Source organism: Mytilus trossulus, chromosome 5 (genome assembly GCF_036588685.1).
Source record: "Mytilus trossulus isolate FHL-02 chromosome 5, PNRI_Mtr1.1.1.hap1, whole genome shotgun sequence".
Taxonomy (NCBI): domain Eukaryota; kingdom Metazoa; phylum Mollusca; class Bivalvia; order Mytilida; family Mytilidae; genus Mytilus; species Mytilus trossulus.
The window spans coordinates 21,002,682-21,025,841 of record NC_086377.1 but is presented as its reverse complement, the minus strand read 5'-3'; the positions used below and the strand labels follow the sequence as shown (position 1 = coordinate 21,025,841).

Below are 23,160 nucleotides of genomic sequence, written 5' to 3'. Positions count from 1 at the left end.
CTTTGTGTTGTTAAGGGGTTATAATGCTTCTCAATGATCAACATTAGTGTTTGTCAAACTGTTAGATAGCCAGTGTAATTTCATGAAAAAACGGTTGGTTAAATTTTTTTGAAATTTTCATATTTTTGTCAACGGGTCACAGTAAATACTTTGCCAAAATTTCATGAAAATTAAACGTGCCAATTTTATTAAGGGGAGGGGTGGAGTACCACCTTAATACATCCAACATACCGAAATGGACACCATCTTTAACTGTACTATCGGTTATGAAAATTTCAGGTTTGAACGAATTTTCATACTCCAGTCAATTCTAGGGCTAATTAATTAAAGTAGGTTATACATTGATTCAAGTAGGTCAAAGCTTTGGTAAGGGTTTAACAATAATGGTTTAAACACCATACAAATCACCTAAAGTTTAACCCTCTGCAATGTGTAGTGAATAAATTGATAAGGTATTTACCATTTGATTTTTATTGGTAAAGGGTGTGTGTGGATAGTGGCTAGGATGAAATTTAAAAAAAGGCAGGACAGAAGTTTTGAGTAAAAAATAGGCATGATAAGGCAGCAACCATTTGATTGTCTGGGGGGGGGGGGGGGGGGGTATGGTTTTTTTTCTGTGCAAACTTTTTTTTTGCCTTCGGCGAAGAACCATCTATTTTTTTTTAGCGACAAACCGAAAACAATTTTTTTTCTTTCAATTTTAGCATTACATATAGTGGCAGCTGAGGGTGAAACAAACAATTTTTTTTTCTCAGGGTCTAAAACAAATTATTTTTTTCACCAAAACCTGGAAACTTTTTTCCAGAAAAAAACCATAGCCCCCCCAGAAAATCAAATGGTTGCTGCCTAAGTGGCGGATTCAGAACTTTTCATAAAGGGGGCCCACTGACTGACCTAAGAGGGGTTGATGAGCAATTTGACAAAAACGGCAGGATGACAATTTATGAAAAGATCGAAAGTCAGGATAAGCTTATAAAAAAGATAAGACCGAATAGAGTGAAAAATGAAAAGGCAGGACATAGATTACAGGTTAAAAAATGCAAGATAATATTATCAATCCTAGCCCCCCCCCCCCTCCCTTCCCCCATTAAAAATCAAATGGTAGCTCCCTAAAAAGAATCACATTGTTCTCCTGTCTTCAAAGAAAAGAAATACATTCTAAAAACTTTTCAGTTGTCTCTAATAAAGTAAATAAAAAGGAAATACAATACCCACTCTAACACCATATGTATAAGATAGAAGGATTATTCGATGACAAAAAGAGGAAAATAATATTTCAGGACACTAATAATAAAATCTAAAAAAATAATAAAATTTTCCGTCTCAGAATACATTCGCTCCAAATTAAGAATCATTCATCCGAATCCAAATAACTTTTCAAACTTCAATGTTCTCTTTAAATTCGTCACGTCAACATATTTATTCAGAAATTTAAAAATAGAATAACTGACTTAAAGTCATATTTATCAATAATTGAGATCGATTTGCCTTTGCGTTTAAATGTGTATAAATGGGGTAAATATTTATTTACTACACATTATGAAGATTTAATAAATCAAGGTGAGTACGATACACATTTTAAAAATGCATGATTAAAAGTGACAAATGCTATGGCAAATTTATGGCATTATTATTTATGCATTATTATTTCATATCTAATAACCAATTGTTTGTTTACTTGTATCTAAGGACAGAAAAGGGACGTAATTATCTTATGTTAAGGTTCATCAACAAACGGACAAGTATGATGGCTGTATTTACAGACCAAAACTTACTCTTAGTACAGACTTACATGTATGTACCTGTGAACTTGGAAAAGTTTTGATACCTGGCAAGATATAATGTCCCTAAAATGACTAGTGTAAAACCGCTGTAAAACCAATCAAACAGAAAAGACAAAGGTCTGATATAAATTTAAAAAAAAACATGAAACGAGCAATACGTATGAACCACATAAACAGAAAGACTGTCAACGTATATGTGTTCCACCTAACAGAAGTTCCAGTGGAAACTTTATTATAAACAATGTCATAATACCTGTACCTGTTGGAAAAAAATATTCTATACTATTTATTCCGTTAGGAACATCTATCGTAATATTTATTCCTGTGGAAATAATGTTCCAGAATAGTTTTTCCATTTGGAACTTATATTATGAAGAAACTTCTATTCCGTGACAAGACAACCTTTGAAGAACCAGTCTATTTCAGAAAACATATACATTTTTGTCGAGCCTGCAACTTTTGTTGCATAAAGCTCGACATAGGGATAGTGATCCGGCGGCGGCGGCGTTAGCTAACGTTTTAAAACCTTTATATTTTAGAAGGTGGAAGACCTGGATGCTTTATACTTTGTATATAGATGCCTCATGTTACGAAGTTTCCGTCAGTCACATGTCAAATGTCCTTGACCTCATTTTCATGGTTCAGTGACCACTTGACAAAAAAGTTCAGATTTTTTGTAATGTTGAATTCTCTCTTATCATAAGTAATAGGATAATTACATTTGATATGTGCGTACCTTGCAAGGTCCTCATGCCTGTCAGACAGTTTTCACTTGACCTCGTCCTCATTTTAGGATCAGTGAACAAGGTTAAGATTTGGTGGTCAAGTCAATATCTCAGATACTATAAGCAATAGGGCTAGTATATTCGGTGTATGGAAGGACTGTAAGGTGTACATGTCCAACTGGTAGATGTCCAACTGGTAGATGTCATCTGACCTTAACCTCATTTTCATGGTTCAGTGGTTATAGTTAAGTTTTTGTGTTTTGATCTGTTTTTCCTCATACTTTATGCAAAAGATCTACTATATTTGTTGTATGGAATGATTGTAAGGTGTATATGTCTAGCGGTCAGATGTCATCTGACCTTGACCTCATTTTCATGGTTGAATGGTCAAAGTTAAGGTTTTGAGTTTTAGTCTTTTTATCTAATACTATATGCTATAGGTCAACTATATTTGGTGTATGGAAATATTTTATGATCTATATGTCAGTCCTGCAGGTTTATTTGACCTCGACCTCTTTTTCACGGTTCATTGCTCTGTGTTTGTGTTTTGGTCTATTTTTCTTAAACTATAAGTAATAGGTCAACTATATTTGTTGTATGGAAGCATTGTTAGCTGTACATGTCTGCTTGGCATGGTTCATCTGACCTTGACCTCATTCTCATGGTTCATTGGTCTTTGTTTAGTTATCTTGGTTAATGTTAAGTTAATGTGACAGTTTTTAATAAAGCTTTATACTTAGGACTATCAACATAATATCAGTGATAAGTAAAGAAGGCGAGATATTTCAGTGTGTGCACTCTTGTCTTATTTATAGTTTAGAACTATACGTTGGTTCTTTCTGCATTGAATTTCTGCTGAATATATATGTTGATGTAACTGTGAGAATGATGGACAATTTATGATACTATTTTCTAGATTTCAGTCACAACAACTTGTAGCGTGATCAAAATCATTTTGCTGAAACTGGATCGTATTAAACTTACAAAGACTATGAGCGGTTTTGTTACATTGTGAATGCAAGATTATGACTTTAGTTGAGGAACAACAATAACACGCCATTGCTTTCCTTTGCACTAGATTCGATCTTACATGTGTAGTATTTGTTAAACAGCTACCCGTTCCATTCGTCTCAGCTCGACCGATTCCTTACCCTCACCTAACGAGAGAAGAGGGTTGCCGAATGGTACCCGCTCGTTGTCACCAACCAATACGTATGATTGAGACAAATAGACAAATGAGATTAATCAAATAGCAAACAAGCAAGAAGTATGAGGGTCTGAATGGGTTTACAGAATATAGAGAATTATTGGTGAATTGTACTGAAAAAACAACCATAATACAAAAATTAAGGTGGTACCTAACACTACAGGGAGATAACTCTGTAAAATCAGCTTAACGTTTTAATAGACCACTTTCGAGTTCATCCGTCACCGGAAAAAAACTCGTCAATTATACGCGCCTTTATCATCGTCATTTGTGCGTTTAGGGGCGTCGTCACTTCCTTCCAATGTTGAGCGAGTGGTTGGAAAACTATAATTCTATATTGTACGAATTATTCGGCAAATTGAATTCTCAAAATTGACAATCAACACAGCTGTCATTAGGGAAATGTCAGTAAGTACCTACAGAGTAACCATTATTTCTAGTTTATACTGCACAAAGACGATCACTAAGACGCTTGATGAACGTAAATAGTGCAGGGATACAGGCGAGCCCCTCTATCTGGTAAATGACGTCATAAAGGCGTGTATAATTGACGAGTTTTTGCCGGTGACGGATGAACTCGAAAGTGGTCTATTACGTTGTGTTGTAAAGGGAATAATAAGCTTCTCAATGATCAACAATAGTGTTTGTCAAACTGCTATATAACCAGTGTAATTTTTCTGACAAAACAGTTGGTTCCAAATATTTGAAATTTTTATATTTTTGTTAAAGGGTCAAAGTAAATACTTTGTCAAAATTTTATGAAAATTAAACGAGCCAAATTTAATTTAATGAAAGTGTTGTGTACCACCTTAAAACATTATGGGATGCTCCAATATAACGAATATAAAACAAGTGGAAATAGCTGTAAAGAATAGTAAAAAAAATACCTAAAATGACAAAGAATACAGACACATGAAGGACTCTAAGCCAAAGCTTCAAGTATCCGCCTTCTCAGTTTGTGTTTTAATCTTCAGATGTTTATAAACATAAAGCCGTCAAAATATAAAAACAATCACAGTACGTAGTTGTATTTCCTACAATAATTGTATATTGAAATATAAAAAAGCGAGCAATGTATCAAACAAATAAAAAAGAAGGAAAAAATAAAACTTAAATGCAGTACCCTGTAACCTAACACTAATATTTCTCAATTAATAGCAAACTATCAAAATGTAAAAAAAACTATGAGTTGAGAATTGGTTTAAATTTCAGATGTTTAGCATAAAGCCAACAAAAGATCAAGATATCGGAAAATCAACAGCAGCTGTTATTCCTACCATAGACGTTACAGCAGACAGGAAGACGTTATGTTCAACTTTAGAAACCATCAACTCTATTCTACGACATGGCGAGACTCATCAGAAACTAGAATGTGTCGATAGGATCATGATAGCTGTGTACATTGAGGACACAAAGCAGTCTAAGAATTATGACAAAGCTTTAGTCAAGACGAAAGTATTCGGTAAGTACAAACTAGCATAGCTGGCTAAATTGTCGAGCCCAAGCAGACATGGAACTTCGGCCAAAGTTCTAGTCTACTAGCACTAGTATTCGCCAACCAGGAAAAGTTTAATAAGGCAATTGTCTGTTTACTTTCAAGATAATTATGTTAATTGCAACGTCGGCAGCTTAATTCTGCAATCTTCGCTCAGAACAATACTATAGTCCGTTTGATTTCTATAAATCTTCAAAAATTCATTTTTACTAATAATTTTTGTTCTTGCTTCATGTGTGTTAATGTATGGTATATACGAACTCTGACTATGAATATCATAATTTTGGACCAATAATGAAAAAAATTAATCATTGACTCTCCATGTTACTTCTTATTTTTTCAATAAAAAATACTCAATGGAGTAAGTATGAGTAGTGTAACAGCCTTCCATTTAAAACAAAAAACATTAGGCATGTGCTTTAAACCTGTTTCATTGTACCATGCGACTTTACTCATTTAAATAACTCTGGTCATGTGATTACTGAGCTTTCTGTATGTCATGAGAAATACGCACGCATGCTAACAGAAAACTCAGTAATCAGATGACCAGAGTTATGCTAAACATTAGAAGAAACATGCATAGAGAACCAATGAGTAACTTTTTTCATTATTGGTCCAAAATTATGATATTCAAAGTCAGAGTTCGTATATATATCATACATTAACACACATGAAGAAAGAATATACATATTTATTAGTAAAAATGAATTTTTAAGAATAAATTTTTGAAGATTTATAGAAATTAAACGGACTTATAACATATACGTCATGTTTATGTCAGAACTATTTTCACCCCACTGTTATTGTTCACGTGGTCAGAAAAAAAGACAACTTCTACATGAATCATCTTCTTCTTAATAGCAAATATCATGGCATACAATTATGTTTCAGAATCAATACTAGAACTTATGAAGTTTAACGATTACAACGACTTACTGTTCAAAGATGACGAGACACGTGACCTAAACATAGGTATAGCCTCATGTACCATGAACGTCACAAATTTTTTAAAAGGCGTTGGAGTAGTAAGTAATTATACTTTATTTTGACAAACGTCGACAATCGGAAAACCTCGGCAGATTCTGCTTTTGTATATCTAACTATTTACAAACATGTAACGGATGGACCCACAGATCAGAAAACATAATGCCCCTCTACTATCGTAGGTGGGGCATAAAAAGAAAGACAGAAAAAATAAACACTACAGAAGAAATGGATAAAAGAAAGAACATCGACAAAGTAAAAGAAAGACAGAGAAAAAAAAGAAAGAAAAAAAAAGACAGTGCAAAAGCAAAAAAGAAAGGCACAATCACTAAAAATATGTAACAGAACATAGATACGATAATTATAACTAACGGAATTCTCGATTTCTCTATAGTCTTAGAATAGATGTACTAAAACTCTATCACTGAACTAAACATATTTATGTGCAGTTACGCAGTGTTAAACACATTAATGGCAAGATACATGCATGATTTTTCTAATTTTAATGCCAAATATTAGTTTTTACCCCAATTTCATGGTCCACTTAGATTGCTTTAATTTGTAATAACATATAAATATCGTAAAGTGCATGTTTTGTATTTTTCGTTACAGGCGATAGCAGAAGCTGGTGGTATTTCATTGTTAACAGACATTTGTAGATTTAAGCCATTCCTCGACAAATTAGACAACGAGGTATGAAATTATTAATAACTAAATATTCACTTATAACAACTATGACAATAAATTTATTTAAGAAAAGCGTTGACCGAAGTGCATTTTGTAATTTGAGGAAGGCGCTACCTTAAATGCCAGCTTTATACTAAGACAATGTCCTATATATTGATTGGTCGATTAACGTCCAGTGGCAAATATTTCACGCATGTTCAGAACGAATGTTCTAGGCTACATTAACATATTGTTTATGTCTAAAATAAAATTATAAGTTCTGATGGAAAATGTTTAAGGAATGAACATTGAACTTGAAAAGGCATGAGAGGTTATGGTATTTTTCCTGAAAAAATATTCTGATTCCCAAATTGATGAATAAAAAATCTGTTCAAGCATAGGACAAAAACATATTTTGAATCCAGATCTTCACCAAAAATTATTTTGAATCCAGATCTTCACCAAAAATTATTTTGAATCCAGATCCTCACCAAAAATTGTTTTGAATCCAGATCCTCACCAAAAATTATTTTATCTTTCAGATATGCAAAATAAATTTAACTTTGATATATCTTAAAACATAAAAACTTCCCAAACCGCACATATAAGTCTGTACACAGCAGTTTTTAAGGTGATAATAAGGCCGTATTTCCCAGTTTGTTATAATAAACTTTAATACTAGTGTTAAATTTTGACTAAACAATTTTAATTGATAGCTCTGAAGGGCTTCGGTAAAAAAAAATCTGACTCGAATAAAAAAAACATTTGTATTTCTGATCATCTTCAGTTAGTGAGTTCTGACTACATCAATTTCATGTACTAATTCAGAGTCGGTTTTATGTCATTTCTTGCATATATTATTACATGTTCATGATGTAGCTTACTTTTTTAAGTTTTTATATGACAGCAAAATAAAATTGAGAATGGAAATGGAAAATACAAGCATGTCAAAAATTTGCTTTCAAGTAATGCTTAAAATCATGTCATAGTTGCTTTTAAGAAGACACATTTGGTTTCCAGACATAACTTGAGTATAAGTAAATGGATCTCTATGAAATTTTACTTAAAGGTTCAATACACAAAAGGGAGATTAGAATTGATTTTGGGATTATGTATGGTACAAAATTATTGGGGGTGTTTTTTTTTCTAAAAAAAAATGACTTTTTCTTCCAAAATTTACCTTATTTACATTGATTATACTCATCTAGGATATATATAGATGCAACAAATACTGATTTGGCAGGAGATGCACTCAAAATAGGGTGTTTTAAATATTTCATCTGTAATTTGTGCATTTTTCCTATATGTACTTCTTGATAATGTTGATGTGAGTATCATGATAAAGAAAATATATTTGGTAAACATATATTTACAATTGACCTGCGCCAGTGCCCTGCAAAATTGGCAAAATGATCTTCTTTCCCTTTAATTCCAAAAATTGCACATTATTTTTTTTCTCAAAGAAACACATGAGTTATTTGGTAAATAAAACACTTGTCAATGTTTGAAACTTTCAGTAATAAAAATTTAGTTTAGCTTGTTTGAATGTTCTGAAAGATTTTGGTGCATAACATGCAGGTGTTGCTTCCAAGAAATCTACGTATTAATGAGAAATAGAAGAAATGGAACAGTGTTTATATAGAACACGAAGTTGACAATTGCTTGGAGCGTAGTAAGATCGCGGTATGAAAGTGGTATGATCGTTGAATGATCCCATTAAGAGCGTACTATAATCGCAGTAGAGGCGTGGTAAGATCGTGTTGCGATCATGGTATGGTCGAAGTGATGAGAATAGTAATACTTTTGATTTATTTTTCAGCATATCTATTCCTTAATTCTGAGTGTTGTAGCCACATTACATAACATAGCTCGCTTGACTTCAGTACCGCAGTATTTCAATGAAAGTAAGACAGCTGAGGTAAGAGGGTCATGATGACCAGTACTTCCTTCCAAGTTGTATAGCCACTTTACATTTACTTACATAGCTTGCTTGACATCAATTTCAAAGTATTTGATTGATAAACTAAACCATTAGACCGTTGGTTTTCCCGTTTGAATGGTTTTACACTAGTAATTTTGGGGCCCTTTATAGCTTGTTGTTCGGTGTTAGCCAAGGCTCCGTGTTGAAGGCCGTACTTTAACCTATAATGGTTTAATTTTTAAATTGTTATTTGGATGGAGAGTTGTCTCATTGGCACTCACACCACATCTTCCTATATCCAACCTGCTTTTGACAGAATTAAAAAAAAATAACTTATTTTAGCGGCTAACGCATAACTCTCATCATAGCTCTCACTTATATCAAACCATGTAGACAAGAAGATATTATTAAGCAGAATTGATATAAACAACAGACAAGAATTGCCTGACTTCTAGTTAGCTTTTGTACTTTTCGTTGCTAAGTTGCATCTTAATGCACATACATGTATGTTCCAGTATTTTTAACATGTTGATTTTTATGCTATTCACTTTACACTACATCATACAAAGTAAGAGACAGCCTCAATTAGATACATAAAAACTACAAGCGACAAAAGTATAAAAAAAATAACAACGGCCAACACATAACATGATTTTTATGCTATTCACTTTACACTACATCATACAAAGTAAGAGGCAGCCTCAATTAGATACATAAAAACTACAAGCGACAAAAGTATACAAAAACCGACCACCACATAACAATTGCACATTTGGGACAGACCTTCCATTAGCAGCATAAATATAGATAAATCGCTGCATTTTCAAATATTAGGAAGCTAGTATAATCACAGAATAAAAAAAATAACACAAATACAAAATGTATATTGAAACTTAATATTTAAACGAGGACCCTTGTCTTTAGGCAATGTTGCCCTTCTTCGATTCTAAGGACGAACGACTAAAGATCTACGCCTTCATAGGAGCAGCTCAGACTTGTAATGATAGCGAAATTCACATGCTTGTTGATACTAAAGGAGTTATTTCTTCTATACTAAAATACTTACAAAAAGCCACAGAAAGCTGCAATTATTGTTACGGTGGAGCTGAACTAAAAGAACTGATGGAGGGGATAGAAAAATTAGCAAGCGCTGATCCAAATAAAAAGAAGGTATACAAAGTATGAATTATTGATGACATACTGTATTGATTCAAAAGAGGTAAGGGCCAATATCAGTAACAGACAGTACAACTCTATGTGTACGTTCATTTGTGAAACATATTGACTGTCGACCAATTACTTATGCCACTATAAATAACATTTTAATTGAATATATTCTTGACATATTAATGTAAGTAACTGAAGTTGTCCAAAGTTCACAGTGAACGAAACATCTATGAGATGTGTACAGCAAATGAAGGTGATGAAGGATTTAGAAAAAAGAAATCATCTATAAGGTAAATGAAAACGTTATATTTTCCTAGAGCCGTTACGAACAATCACTATTTTGATTTCATCTTTTGGGATTAATTTCAAGAAGAATGTATTTTGATTTAACATGAAAAAAAATATTTAATGTTCACTACACCGACAGTAAGACTGCAACTGAGCTAACGTTCGTAAGTACGAAAACTTGTTTGTCATGTGTATTTAGAAAAAAAAGTTAAGTCATTGAATATATCTCATTTTCCAGATTTTAGAAGCCGGTGCGTTACCAATATTTCAAACCATCTTAGATCTTGATAAGCCGGAAGAACAAGCCTTAACAGCAAGAATTTTGTGGACAATGACATTTGATGATGACGTTGCTAAAGAAGTAAAATCATCGAAAGCGTTGCTAGACAAATTAGAAATTTTGTCGAAGTCATCAGATAAAGCCGTAAGAAGTAACATCAAGGGGCTACTATATAATATTGAACAAAGATGTAAAAAGGAATTTAAAGGTATTGTACCTGTTCATTGTTTGTAATAGTGTCCAATATATCTAATTTTGTTTTACAGCAAATATAACTGTGATTGTATACTTAAAGGGACACTAGCTGTCACATTCATGTTCACCGATTTGACTCAAGATTCTAAAATAAACAATAAACAGAACATGGGTTCGATAACATGTAGCTTCATTTCGTGTGTATTTTAGTGTAGACGCCTTCTTATCAACTGTCGAGTCGACTTCGGAAAACGTCCGAAGGCCATATACGGTATATAAACATAGATATAGATTTTGTTTTAAATAAGCGATTTTGTGCAAATATTGAACAAAAATGTTAAAAGCAATTTAAAGGTATTGTACCTGTTCATTGTTTGTAATAGTGTCCAATATATCTATTTTTTTTACAGCAAATATAACTGTGATTGTATACTTAAAGGGACACTAGCTGTCACATTCATATTTATATTTAAGTGTCCCTTTAAGTATACAATCGCTTATTTAAAAAAAATTCGGTGAAAATGAATGTGATGGCTAGTGTCCCTTTAAGTATACAATCGTTTATTTAAAAACAAATTCTATATCTATGTTTATATACCGTATATGGCCTTCGGACGTTTTCCGATGTCGACTCGATAGTTGATAAGAAGGCGTCTTCACTAAAATACACATTTGTCTAGGTCTACTTAAAATGATTTACCTTTGTTTCATTTTCAATGTTGACATTCCTTTCCTTAAAATGACTGATCACCCACGATTCATGCGTTATTAATTGCTAGCTAAGTATTAAATTGAAGTGTACATGCATACGGATTCAATGAGGTCGAATTATTCACTTTGCAAGTAAAGAAATAATCTTCCATGTTTCTTAGTTTATTTTGTCAAAATCGAACCATACTTGCTAATGATAAAAGCGAAAAAGGCTTTACTCATCAGTAATACAAATATAAATGTATCAAACAAAAACAAAAACTGGACGTGGCCGGGTACTTGTACATCCCAACAACAAACTCACGCTACGTACAGTTCTAAGAGTACTGGGATAAATATGGACTATGATAATGACATGCTCCTGCAGGATTACGAAACATCCCAACAACAAACACACGATAAGTACAGTTCTGAGAGTACTCGGATAAATATGGACAATGATAATGACATGCACCTGCAAGAATACGAACCAGTTGATGACAAGTGATAGTAATCAAGTAATAACGATATTCTAGTGAACAATTGACTTGTTTCGATAAAACTACATGATTTCATGTATGTATTTTGATGACTACAGTTTGTTTTTATAGCAGAAGATCATTATTTTGCCGAACAAAAGCCAACTGGTAAATTTAAAACGGGAAAACAGCAAGACAAACATTTATTTATTAGCTATTCATGGAAGGAAAAGGAAATTGTTTTAAAACTGAAAGATCTTTTACAGGTACGTTTAATCCATTGAAACATCTACACATTAGAAAAAAACCACAAGTGATATCATATGTTTTATTCCTTGCCAATAGATAAAAGTCTATACATTATATGAAAGCAGTGATACAATAACAGAAATATACCAAAGATACACCCGACTCATGTTTTATATTTTAAAACATATTTTTCTAATCAACATCACGTAATCGAGAACCAACTCCCGTGCCTATGTTAATGTTATTACATTAATTCTTTTAAATATTGTTAAATTTCCAGAATTACTTTCAGAGGGGATGATGGAAATGCAATTTTTTCCATAGGGTTTCAAATGAAATTATGTGCCATTAAGCACCTAATCAACATTGCAACGTTATGTTTCGTAGAGGCTCCAGATTCAGAACGGATGTTTTTAAAAATTTTCAACCCGAGAAACTAACGTCCATCTCTGTCGGTCATTGTTTGCAGTAATTCTGGATACTACATTTTTTTGTGGTTATACATAGAGCCTGTCATATATTAATCATGCTAATTGTAATTTCTAATTAGATGATGTATATGTAAATGTTTGGACGACGGTCGCAGACAGAACAGGCTCAATTTTATGGTGATAATTAGCATGACATGGACAGATGAGCTAAGACCCATCTGAAAATCATTGAACTACCAAACCAGTAAAATTTAATAAACGACCTCTAAAATTAACATGCTTATGGCATACAAAAAAAAAAGACATAAGTAGATAGGGCTGACACATATGATAGCTAACAATGTGGTATGATATTTGCTTATTGGTGAAGGCCGTACGATGGTGGTTTATTGATGTATAATTTTGGTCTCTTGTGGAGGGTTGTCTCATAGACAATCATACCACATCTTATTTTTACATATTAAGCTAATTGAACAAGAACAAAAATGATTCAAGTATACGTGGCTGGGACTGACATATACGATAATTAAAAATGATGAATATTGAACACTTAATCTTAATAAACTTGTTTTAGGAAAAAGGGCTACCAATATGGATTGATACAGAACAAATGAGAGGATCCACTTTACAAGCCATGGCTGAAGCGGTAGAGAATGCATCACTTGTACTTATTTGTATGTCAGAGAGTTATAAACATAGTCCGAACTGTCGATTAGGTTAGTGCTTAACACATTCCGGAAGTAAGAATTCACGATGAAATACTCCCTTATCTGTGTATTATATCTCCACCAGACACAAAAATGACGTATAACTAATCAACTATAGTTCAATTTAAAACCTTCAAAAATGAACAAAAACAAAGCTTACTATAAAAGGAAATAACTGAAATTTTTGTTTTAAATACAATTCATCACATTATCCTTTTCAGAGGTACTATAAAATTACAAACCGAACTTTACGAATAAAGGAAACGTGATAAAAACTTCGAAATGTTTTGAATTTTTTACTACCTCTTACTGTAACTCATACTTTGAAATAAATAAAACGTAATTTTTACTCATAATACGGATCAAAACTAGCGCGACAAACAATGCATTTTCTACAATTCAGTCTGATGAATAATAAACACTTATATATATATTTACACTTCTTTTGAAAAATAATTTGAATCGACGAGACAAAGCTATTTTTTTATTCTAAGATCATGCAATATTCCCGTTAACGCATGAGTAAGTAAACTCATCATAGAAACCAGGATAACATTTTGTATTAACGCCAGACGTGCGTTTCGTCCTTAAAAGACTCACCAGTGACGCTCGAATTCAAAAACGTTATAAAGGCCAAATAAAGTTGAAGAGGATTGAGAACCAAAATTCCTAAAAGTTTTGTCAATTTCAGCTTAAGGTGATATGGGAGTCTAAAATAAAAATGATAGAATTTGTTCATACTTTGGCAAAACGTAGTATCTATTGATATATGTTGAAAAATATAATAAAAAATGATAGGTCACCGCGCATTTTCTCAAGCTACAAGATGTGACAAAATGACACATTTTGTATGGACTATACAGGCAAAAACACCATTTTGGGATTAGAAACTAAACAAAATGATAGAATTGTTAAATACTTAGGGAAAAGATAGCTTTCAGACAATGCTTTGAGAATATCAAAAGAAAAGATAGGGTCACCGTACGTTTTTTCCGGCTAAAATACAATATAGGAAAATTCCATGTAGAATCCTTCAGAAAATGCACTGTTTTAGAGTTACCTCCCCTTATAATGCCAATTTAAAAAAGAAATAAAAACAACAAAAAATAATCAACATTTGCAAAAATATTAATATTTATAATTTATATTCTTATAAATTGGTTCTTTTAAATAAATACACATTAAATATCTGCATTCCTGCATAAAATTTTGCTAACTTGATAGAAAATCTGGACCTTAGATTCTCTGTTTTTTACATTCGAAGATGGAGGAAGACACCCATACCACCTTAAGTAATCTCTTTTTGAGGTAGAAAAGCTAGTAAAACACACTATGCCAAATAGACTATAAGTGTCACTTGATTGACTTTCAGAATCAGAGTACACATATAGATGCGGCAAAGAGTATATTCCACTAATGGTTCAAAAATATTATAAACCCGATGGCTGGTTAGGGGCTCTGCTAGGAACAAAACTATTTATAGACTTTAGTGGAAAATACCAGTTTGAACCAAAATGGAATGAACTAATCAAAGAACTACAACAACATAAAATGTTAGGAAATGAGGAAACAAACCAGGAAACTGCCATTGGTAAGTAACAAGAATACAACTCAGCATGTTCTCTTACGTCAATAAAAGGATATAGATAATTCACTATCTTATCCAAGACCACGAATGCACTTTAAAAAAATATTTAAACTAAACTGACAACAAGATCATCTACAAAAAGTAAAATCACAAAAAAACTGAACGGCAAGGAAAATTCAAAAAGGCATGTCCCTTATTAAATGGCAAAAATTAAACGTCCAAGCACATCAAACAAATGGACTTGAACAGGCATTTTTCTATGTTGAAAATTGTAGATTAAACCTGGTTTTATAGATATCTTAACCTCTCACTTGTTTGACAGTCGCATCATGGACCTACTTGCACAGTGCGTTAACATGTGGTTGAAGGCATTCAACAAAAACATGATATAACACACATTTTATCTATTTTTGTTGTGGTTGCGACGCCTGTGGAATCTAAATCATCGACAAAACTAAAGATATCTACAATTGATGAGGTGAAACAATGGCTGATCTCAAATAAATTAGAAAAGTAAGTAAATTTATGAAAAAAAGGACACCTGTTTGCATTGGTTGGTCATGTTGATGGATAAAATATTATTATGTAACACGTGTATTGATCTTTGAGTACTAATTGACATTTAAGATAATAGGTAAATGCAAACGTATCATGTATTTGATCTATTAGTTGGTGATATTGACGTCAGAATAACCAACAAAAGGAGGTATGTAAACCACAAAAGACTGATTTCCCCAAACTAGGTCCCTCCAAGATCGCGAATGATTACAAAGGTTAAACACACGTGAAAATAAAGATGACTCTTGTTAAATTTAAGTAAACCTTAATTGAAGGATTCTTGAATCAGAAAGACATAACAATAACGTTACACCCTTTTTACAGCCAATCATATGTTTTTGTCAATTCTGATTTAAGGGGCCAGCAACGACAGTGATAACAACCCAGTCAGTATTTAAACATCGATTTCTGACAGACTCATCTCATTGTACTTTCATTCAATTGGAAGGGCGTGGAAAAAAATCACACGTACACATTAAGTAATGTCAAATGAAAATAATGTCATCTCATTGGTTGAGTTTCAATTACTTCTGTCGTCGTTATCAATTTAAAAGTATTGTGTGTACAATTGTACCCAGACTGCATCAGATTATAAACTAGCGACGTTTAAATGGCTTTAAAATTTAGATATTTTCTGTAAAATTATGGCTTATTGTCGTTAAGTTGTTCCTTAATAGACAGACAAATTACATACATGAATTTATACAACAATAAACTTTATTTCGGAAAACCAAATTCAGAATATCTTCCAATTTTGTTTCAAATAAAATGAGTGTCTTCACCAATTCAAACACTGTTTTTGTAGATGTTGTCATCATTTTGAAAATGTTAATGGTGAAGGACTTTTACAACTAAAGTATATGCGACATGATGTAAGTATACATGTAAATAAAAAAGGACGATGTGGGATATATAGGCAACAGTAGTATACCGCTGTTCGAAGGCCATAAATCGATTGGGAAAAAACGAATCCGGGTTAAAAACTATCTTGCCACTAAGACGACTTTCCACAAGATATTAACTGAAATATAGATTAACAACAATATGTCACAGTAAGGCCTTCAACAATAAGTAATATCTATATATAGACAGCTTTAAAATAATATCAAACAAATCATATGTACAAGAAAAATGATGTACATAACAAAACAATATGATATACAGCAACATACAACCACTGAGTATCAGGCTCTTTGGACTGTTATTGTTTTTACTCATTGGTGTATTTATAATAAACATTAATGTTTGTTTTTTTTCAAGACAGTTATCAGTTCTTATGCATGCACCGCAATAGTGGCGTTATGAAAGTTGGAAGTTTGATCTTAATCAAGAACGGTCAAACCAAAACATTTTGTAGATCTGTTGTCTGCGGGAGAAGGAGATCGCAGTGTCTAAGTAATGTCTTAATTTACAAGTCGAAAATTAAAAAATCATGACCGAAGATGATCAATCCCTTGATGACTATTGGTAAATCTGTAGGGTATCGGTAAAGTACTATTAAAAAAAACAAAAAAAACAATACACGTTTTAAATTGCTTGTCTGACACGCTTTTCTGGTTTTACCGTCATTAAGAGCAAACGTGATGGTTTGAAAAGTGAGGAGAAAGATTCCAAAGATATATATAAACTCATAAGCCGAACAAAGAACGATAACGCCATGTAAAAGAGGAAATGATCAGAAGACAAACTATTAACAACAATTCTGATACTTTTGAATAATTACACCTAATTTTCAGCAGAACTATACATTTATAGGCTAATATTTTACAGGCACCAGAATGTTATTTCAAAATGCTCAGTAGAAAGTTAAAACTCAGCGTTGGTGAAACACTCAACTTTACTGCAGCCCTTGAAAAGTTATGAGCACCAACATAATGATTTTTCCAGCAGCAATGTTCTACAAACAGTGTATTTTTGTCAATCGTTTATTACTAAGTGTTAAACAAAATATGCTATATTTGATTGATAAAAAAACCTATCTCGCTCAAATTGTTGTAGTTAAATGTATTAATATTTCAAAAGCCTAAAAATTTTCAATTTATCCTTGTTATTGTGGATAGGTTATCTAGCAGAGCTAGCCAATGTATGTGTGCTAGGTTTAACAGGAATGCTACTATACCATCTGAGGATATTGCATGAAACATCAAGTTATTTATTTTCTCCTCGCAATCATATAAGTAGTGCTAGAGGCATATGGTGCATACATCGGGTTGTTGTCTCTTTGATACATTCCCCATTGCAATTCTCAATTTTATAAAGAAAACCAAAACCAACGAAATTGTATGACTCACTGATAAGAGTCTACATTCCTTCATATACAGGTTTGCTCTCCGCGGTACACTAAATCTAATGTGTTTATTCATTGAGGTTCAGGAGCAAAATAAGTCACGTCCAATATATATAGAATAATAGGTAGTTGAGTTTTTGATACTGACTTATCATGTGGAATATCTAGACGAGCTCGTTAGGGAGAGTTAAGATATTTAACATGATATAGTCAGTATCAAAAACTCAACTACCTATTATTCTGTTTATCAGTAATTATGACGTCACGCAATGTATTGCCTAATATTTTCAGTGATACAGCCAGTAGTACATTGATACTCGAAATATTAGGCAGTAAGATCAAAGGGAAAATATACGAATTACAGATAAGGGGATTTAAGATCAAAGGGAAAATATACGAATTACTGATAAAGGGATTTATCGGTAATTCGTATATTTTCCTTTTGATCTTACTGCCTAATATTTTCGAGTATCAACGTACTGGCTGTATCACTGAAAATATTAGGCAATACATTGTGTGACTTCATAATGACCGATAAACAGAATAATATGAAGTTTCGTATTTAATACTGACTATATCATGTGGAATATCAAAAACGAAACTACATATTATTCTATGTATATTGTATACAGTAAAAGCAAGTAAGATGAGAGGACCGGAACGAGTTCGAGTGCGCATGCTGAAAACAAACAGCTTGAGTCTTGTTCCATGATAAGAGTTTCTCAAATCCGTTGTATGCCATTGTTTCCGACTACGTCATGGGCAGTGACATATGCTAAGGTCAACTACGACCAGTGCTCAAAACAAAGCCAGTAAATGGGACAACCTAAATGACAAACCTCACTGTTGTAGATTAAATCAGGAAGGGGTACGCCAAATGCACGTTTTTGAGAATTCTGTATTTTATTTGGTAGACAAATGCCTTGTCATATAATTAGTAATTAGTCATCAGGTATAGCAGGGTGTATACAATAAATTTTCCGTCTTCACAAATGGTCACAAGCGTAGATAAAACTAAAATGGTACAGTTTTGTTCCAGAAATATTCATGCAACAGGTTGGACACAAGAGGAAAAATTGAATTTTAATCCGCTAGTTATAAAGTGAATGGAAGAACTTCGGTCAAAATTTAAATGATTTATCTATCAAAGTTTTCTCTATTTTTTAACCAGACATTTACTTTTCTACATTGGTTAGAGGTATAGGGGGAGGGTTGAGATCTCACAAACATGTTTAACCCCGTCGCATTTTCGCGCCTGTCCCAAGTCAGGAGCCTCTGGCCTTTGTTAGTCTTGTATTATTTTAATTTTAGTTTCTTGTGTACAATTTGGAAATTAGTATGGCGTTCATTATCACTGAACTACTATATATTTGTTTAGGGGCCAGCTGAAGGACGCCTCCGGGTGCGTGAATTTCTCGCTACATTGAAGACCTGTTGGTGACCTTCTGCTGTTGTTTTTTTTATTTGGTCGGGTTGTTGTCTCTTCGACACATTCCCCATTTCCATTCTCAATTTTATTTACGTTTACTACGTGATGTATATGGCTGCTTTTCCCTGGGAAAATGATTTTGTCGTTTGTTCGGAAGAACTTACAAAGAATAGGTAAAACTCTTCAACCATGACTTTGGTAAAAAAAAATTATGATAGGTAATGCATTGCCCGATCTTTTACGATCAATTTAGATAAAAAAAAATTCAAAAAATTCAATGTTTTCAAAAATGAATTGACAAATTTAAGAGAAACACTTGTAATTTACTATACTACTTTACACACCAAAGATAGTTTCAAATATATATTAAGAGAATATGACCATTTTTAATGAATTCCATAAACTTGTGATGCACTGTTTGAGTTTTCTCATAGAGTATTGCATATTTCTTTTATCTTATAGCACAGTATTATTGAAACAGTTGAATCACTTTGACAGACATAATTATTTTATTGGATTTAATAAAAATTTAGAAAATAAAGCAGATTTTTCACAGATTTTGAAAAAGAATCACGAAAGTCTATGCAGGTTGACATTTTGTCTACGAGGGCAACATCGGAAATGTTATTAGAACTTCAGGAATATTTATTAAATTATCTTGAAAAGTTAAAATTCTTTCGATTTTCAATGGGTTATTGACGCTTTTGCTAAGCTTGATTTGTCATGTAATAACTCATATTGTAACTTTCGATTTTCAAAGCCCTTCAGCATTATTATTTACTAACTGTTTTAATTTTGAAGGAAAATATGTAATTAACGAAGATGAAAAGCTCGTACGGACTATCATAAGCCAGGAAGGTATTCTTTTACACGCAATTAGATATTTCGAAATGAATATGAAATATTGTGATAGTGGTCGTTTGTGATTGAGATACAACCGTACATATCATATTATGGATTAACACATGTCAATTAGTTTTAGTAACTTTTTGGTTTCAATTCTTTTTCACTTATTTATTTATTAAAACTCCCATTAAAATTCCTATCCTTAAAACGCCAATGATAATTAGTATAATAATACACTTATTTCTTCTGTGGGTACTTATAATCCTAGCTCGAATTCTATAGTCAACAACATTGTACCTGGTACATCAGTGATTCAGTGGTGGCATCATACATCATTGTACCTGTTGTAGAACACAGGTAATTGTTTCCACAGATAATATTTGTGCATCGCTTGCAATGCAATTTTGCGTTTTAACTAAATGATGGTAATCTTTTTCGATATGATTTAGTCCAAAATTTGCGAAAATACTATGTTACTTATGCAAATTTATGAGGGTTGAATTTTGAAATTGTTTTGATTGGTTTTCAAGTTATTGGCGGAATGTTGAGTTTTCCCTTTGTTCTCCATGACACTTGTGACAGAAAGTTTTCAATTTATGTATGTCAGATTGAATATTAAAAAAATCCTGAGTTTTCAGATTATAATTATTAGATTCAATTTTAAAGGCACGACTTTTTTACTGACAACAAGAGTTGAACCTTTGCCTTATTAACACTAAGAGAAGAACTGATAATTTTGGTAATCTTTCCTTTTACAGAGTATACCCGCTAAAGCCCTGGTCACAACAGATCGTTCAATTTTTTGTGGTGGAAGATCTATAAAATAGTTGTCGTGGCACTGTCGTGCAAAATGACAAAAATATATTTTGAGTAGTCACATCAGCTCATACATGTCCACTATGGTTCCACAATGGGCAAAGTACAGAAAAAAAGAATTGTGATTGTATTGTCGTAAGTTTGTCGCAAGTGAGTCGTGTGACAGTCGTGAGTTGTTGTGGGTTATTTTTCAAGTTTTCATGTCATGGAATGCGAGTGTTACTGTTTTGTCACTGTCGCACAACTGTCTCACAACAGCCGTGGGTCACTCGCGCGTTTGACTTCGAACTACTAGACTAGTATATAATTAGATAAGATGTATGTTTCAATATAAAACGTTATTCTGATTGGCTACACTGTAATCTCGCATTATTCCGTAATCAACTTCATTACACAAGAAAATTTATCATTCATGATGACACGAGGTCCAACAAAAAAGTACACAGGTAAATTAAAATAAAAACTTGCTAAACATCATGTTTGCATGATCCTAGATAAAATATGTAATTATAAGTAATGAATGCTTCTTTTTGTAACTCGATATGGTTGTAAAAGCGTTGACTGTGCGCATATTTTTAGAATGAAGCGCTTCATACAAAATGTACTTCGGTAAACGATTTTACACACCGATGAAGTTACAAAAAGACTCTTTCTTAAATAAAGAAGGCCCGATTTATTGCGTGCCATTTGCCACTTGCTTTCAATATTGTTCAGTGTCATTATAAGTTCGGTCCAAGTAAACGACGTTTTTCGTATTAATTTATATTATAATTATTCAGCGAATTCAAACCAGGATGTCCCCGAGAAGTAAAATAAACAAAAGAAAGGTGTTAGCAGTAAACTTTGATGATGTTGACCAGATGGAGAACCCCCACAAGCTGAAACAAATGACGATTCAGAAACTGCTAGAGATGACCCTGCTGATAGTGACGTCCCTATGACGGGGGACGGGAAGGAGTCTACAGACATTCCCGCCGAATTGTTATTTTTCTAATAAAAACAAAAATATGTTGCACGACGAACGTTAAAGAAATCATCGACAATTCTCCTAAGATCATGTGAGTATGATTATCAATGCTGTTTATATTTTTTTTTAATTATAATTTTTTTTAGTATTTGTGTGATTTTACTGTTTACACGAAAACCATAGATCAACATACTTCCATTTAGGTGCAGCTTATACCAAAATAAGTTTGGGAGAAACCTTAATGATAACACATTTAGTATTTTTTTAGAGTTGGTTATAAAAATATGTGGATTATGTTGTTCAATTCTAATGACAAATTCTAATGGTTTCTACCTATAGTAACCCTTTGTTATTCTTTGTTAGGTAATTAGGAGAACAACTGCGACTATACTACGAGTGTCTTGCGACAGTCGTGAGATTGTCGTACAACAGTCGTGCATTTTTTTTTTTATTAAAATGGTTTATTTTTGTACCCATGACAATGTGTTTATCGCACGACCGTGGTAAGACCCTCTCACGACAGCCACAAGACAGTGACACGACTAAAAATCGTAGAGCAAAATATTTTATGTTCATTTTTCGTCCCACGACTCCCGACAGCGCCACGATGCTAGAAATATCGTGAGACTGTCGTGCGACGATCACAGCCTGTGTTTCACAGGTGCCCCGTGATTTGAAAAAATTTCATGTCGTGGCGATGCATAGTTGTGTCGTGAGTTCGTTGTGACCAAGGCTTAAAGATTGCATGTTTATAATACCGGAATGAAAAATTTTAATTAGCGTTTTATGTGAAAGAATGTCAATCCTTGTTTAATAGTCAATGATAACCAGAATAAAATAATCTTATATACTGAGTGCCAATGAAAACGCAACACTTGGTTTTTCATTTTTTTTTTTATTAGAAAGGATAATCTTTCACATTTAATTATTCATGAACATTTACAATTTAAACAATAGATCAATATCAAACAAAAATGTTTCATTGTCATCTTTCGGACACAATAGGTAAAAGAAACATCCGATGTCGAATTATCAACTCATAGTCCTAAAAAAACGTGTCACAACCCTGTGGCGCAGCCCAATATGGACAGTGCCGTGGAATTAATTACCCGGACGTTTAAAATGATCCCGATGAATGTTATTTCACTTTCCCGCAATGCAAACAAAAGCGGACTTTATGATATTGGCGGTTGTTTTCATCGTCTAAACCATGTCAAGTTTGATGCAAATTTTGATCGATCGGACCAAATTCCGGCGATTAGCATGACTTTTGGCCAATGCAAGTGCTCATGTCTATGTTACCACCACTGACGATTTTTGGTACATAATGGATGTTTTCGGGTGTTCAGAATTCCATGTTTACGCCAGACGGCCGTTTACCTGTCACTAAGAAAAGACTGT

General features: G+C 32.9%; 1 protein-coding gene across 2 annotated transcripts; it reads left to right on the top strand.

Annotated features, from left to right (window-relative positions):
* The first annotated feature begins 1,446 nt into the window (after window positions 1–1,446).
* Window positions 1,447–17,403, top strand: LOC134718645 (uncharacterized). 2 transcript variants are annotated; one of them, XM_063581293.1, is made up of 13 exons: window positions 1,447–1,560; window positions 4,929–5,178; window positions 6,103–6,236; window positions 6,808–6,888; window positions 8,681–8,779; window positions 9,707–9,952; window positions 10,476–10,725; window positions 12,017–12,147; window positions 13,136–13,277; window positions 14,641–14,859; window positions 15,276–15,369; window positions 16,220–16,286; window positions 17,185–17,403. In XM_063581293.1, exons 2-13 carry the CDS (start codon window positions 4,929–4,931, stop codon window positions 17,275–17,277), a joined length of 1,806 nt encoding a protein of 601 aa, XP_063437363.1. In that variant the 5' UTR covers window positions 1,447–1,560; the 3' UTR covers window positions 17,278–17,403. The 2 variants fall into 2 exon arrangements, with proteins under 2 accessions (XP_063437363.1, XP_063437362.1); XM_063581292.1 differs by having other exon boundaries at window positions 12,014–12,147.
* The last annotated feature ends 5,757 nt before the right edge of the window (window positions 17,404–23,160 follow it).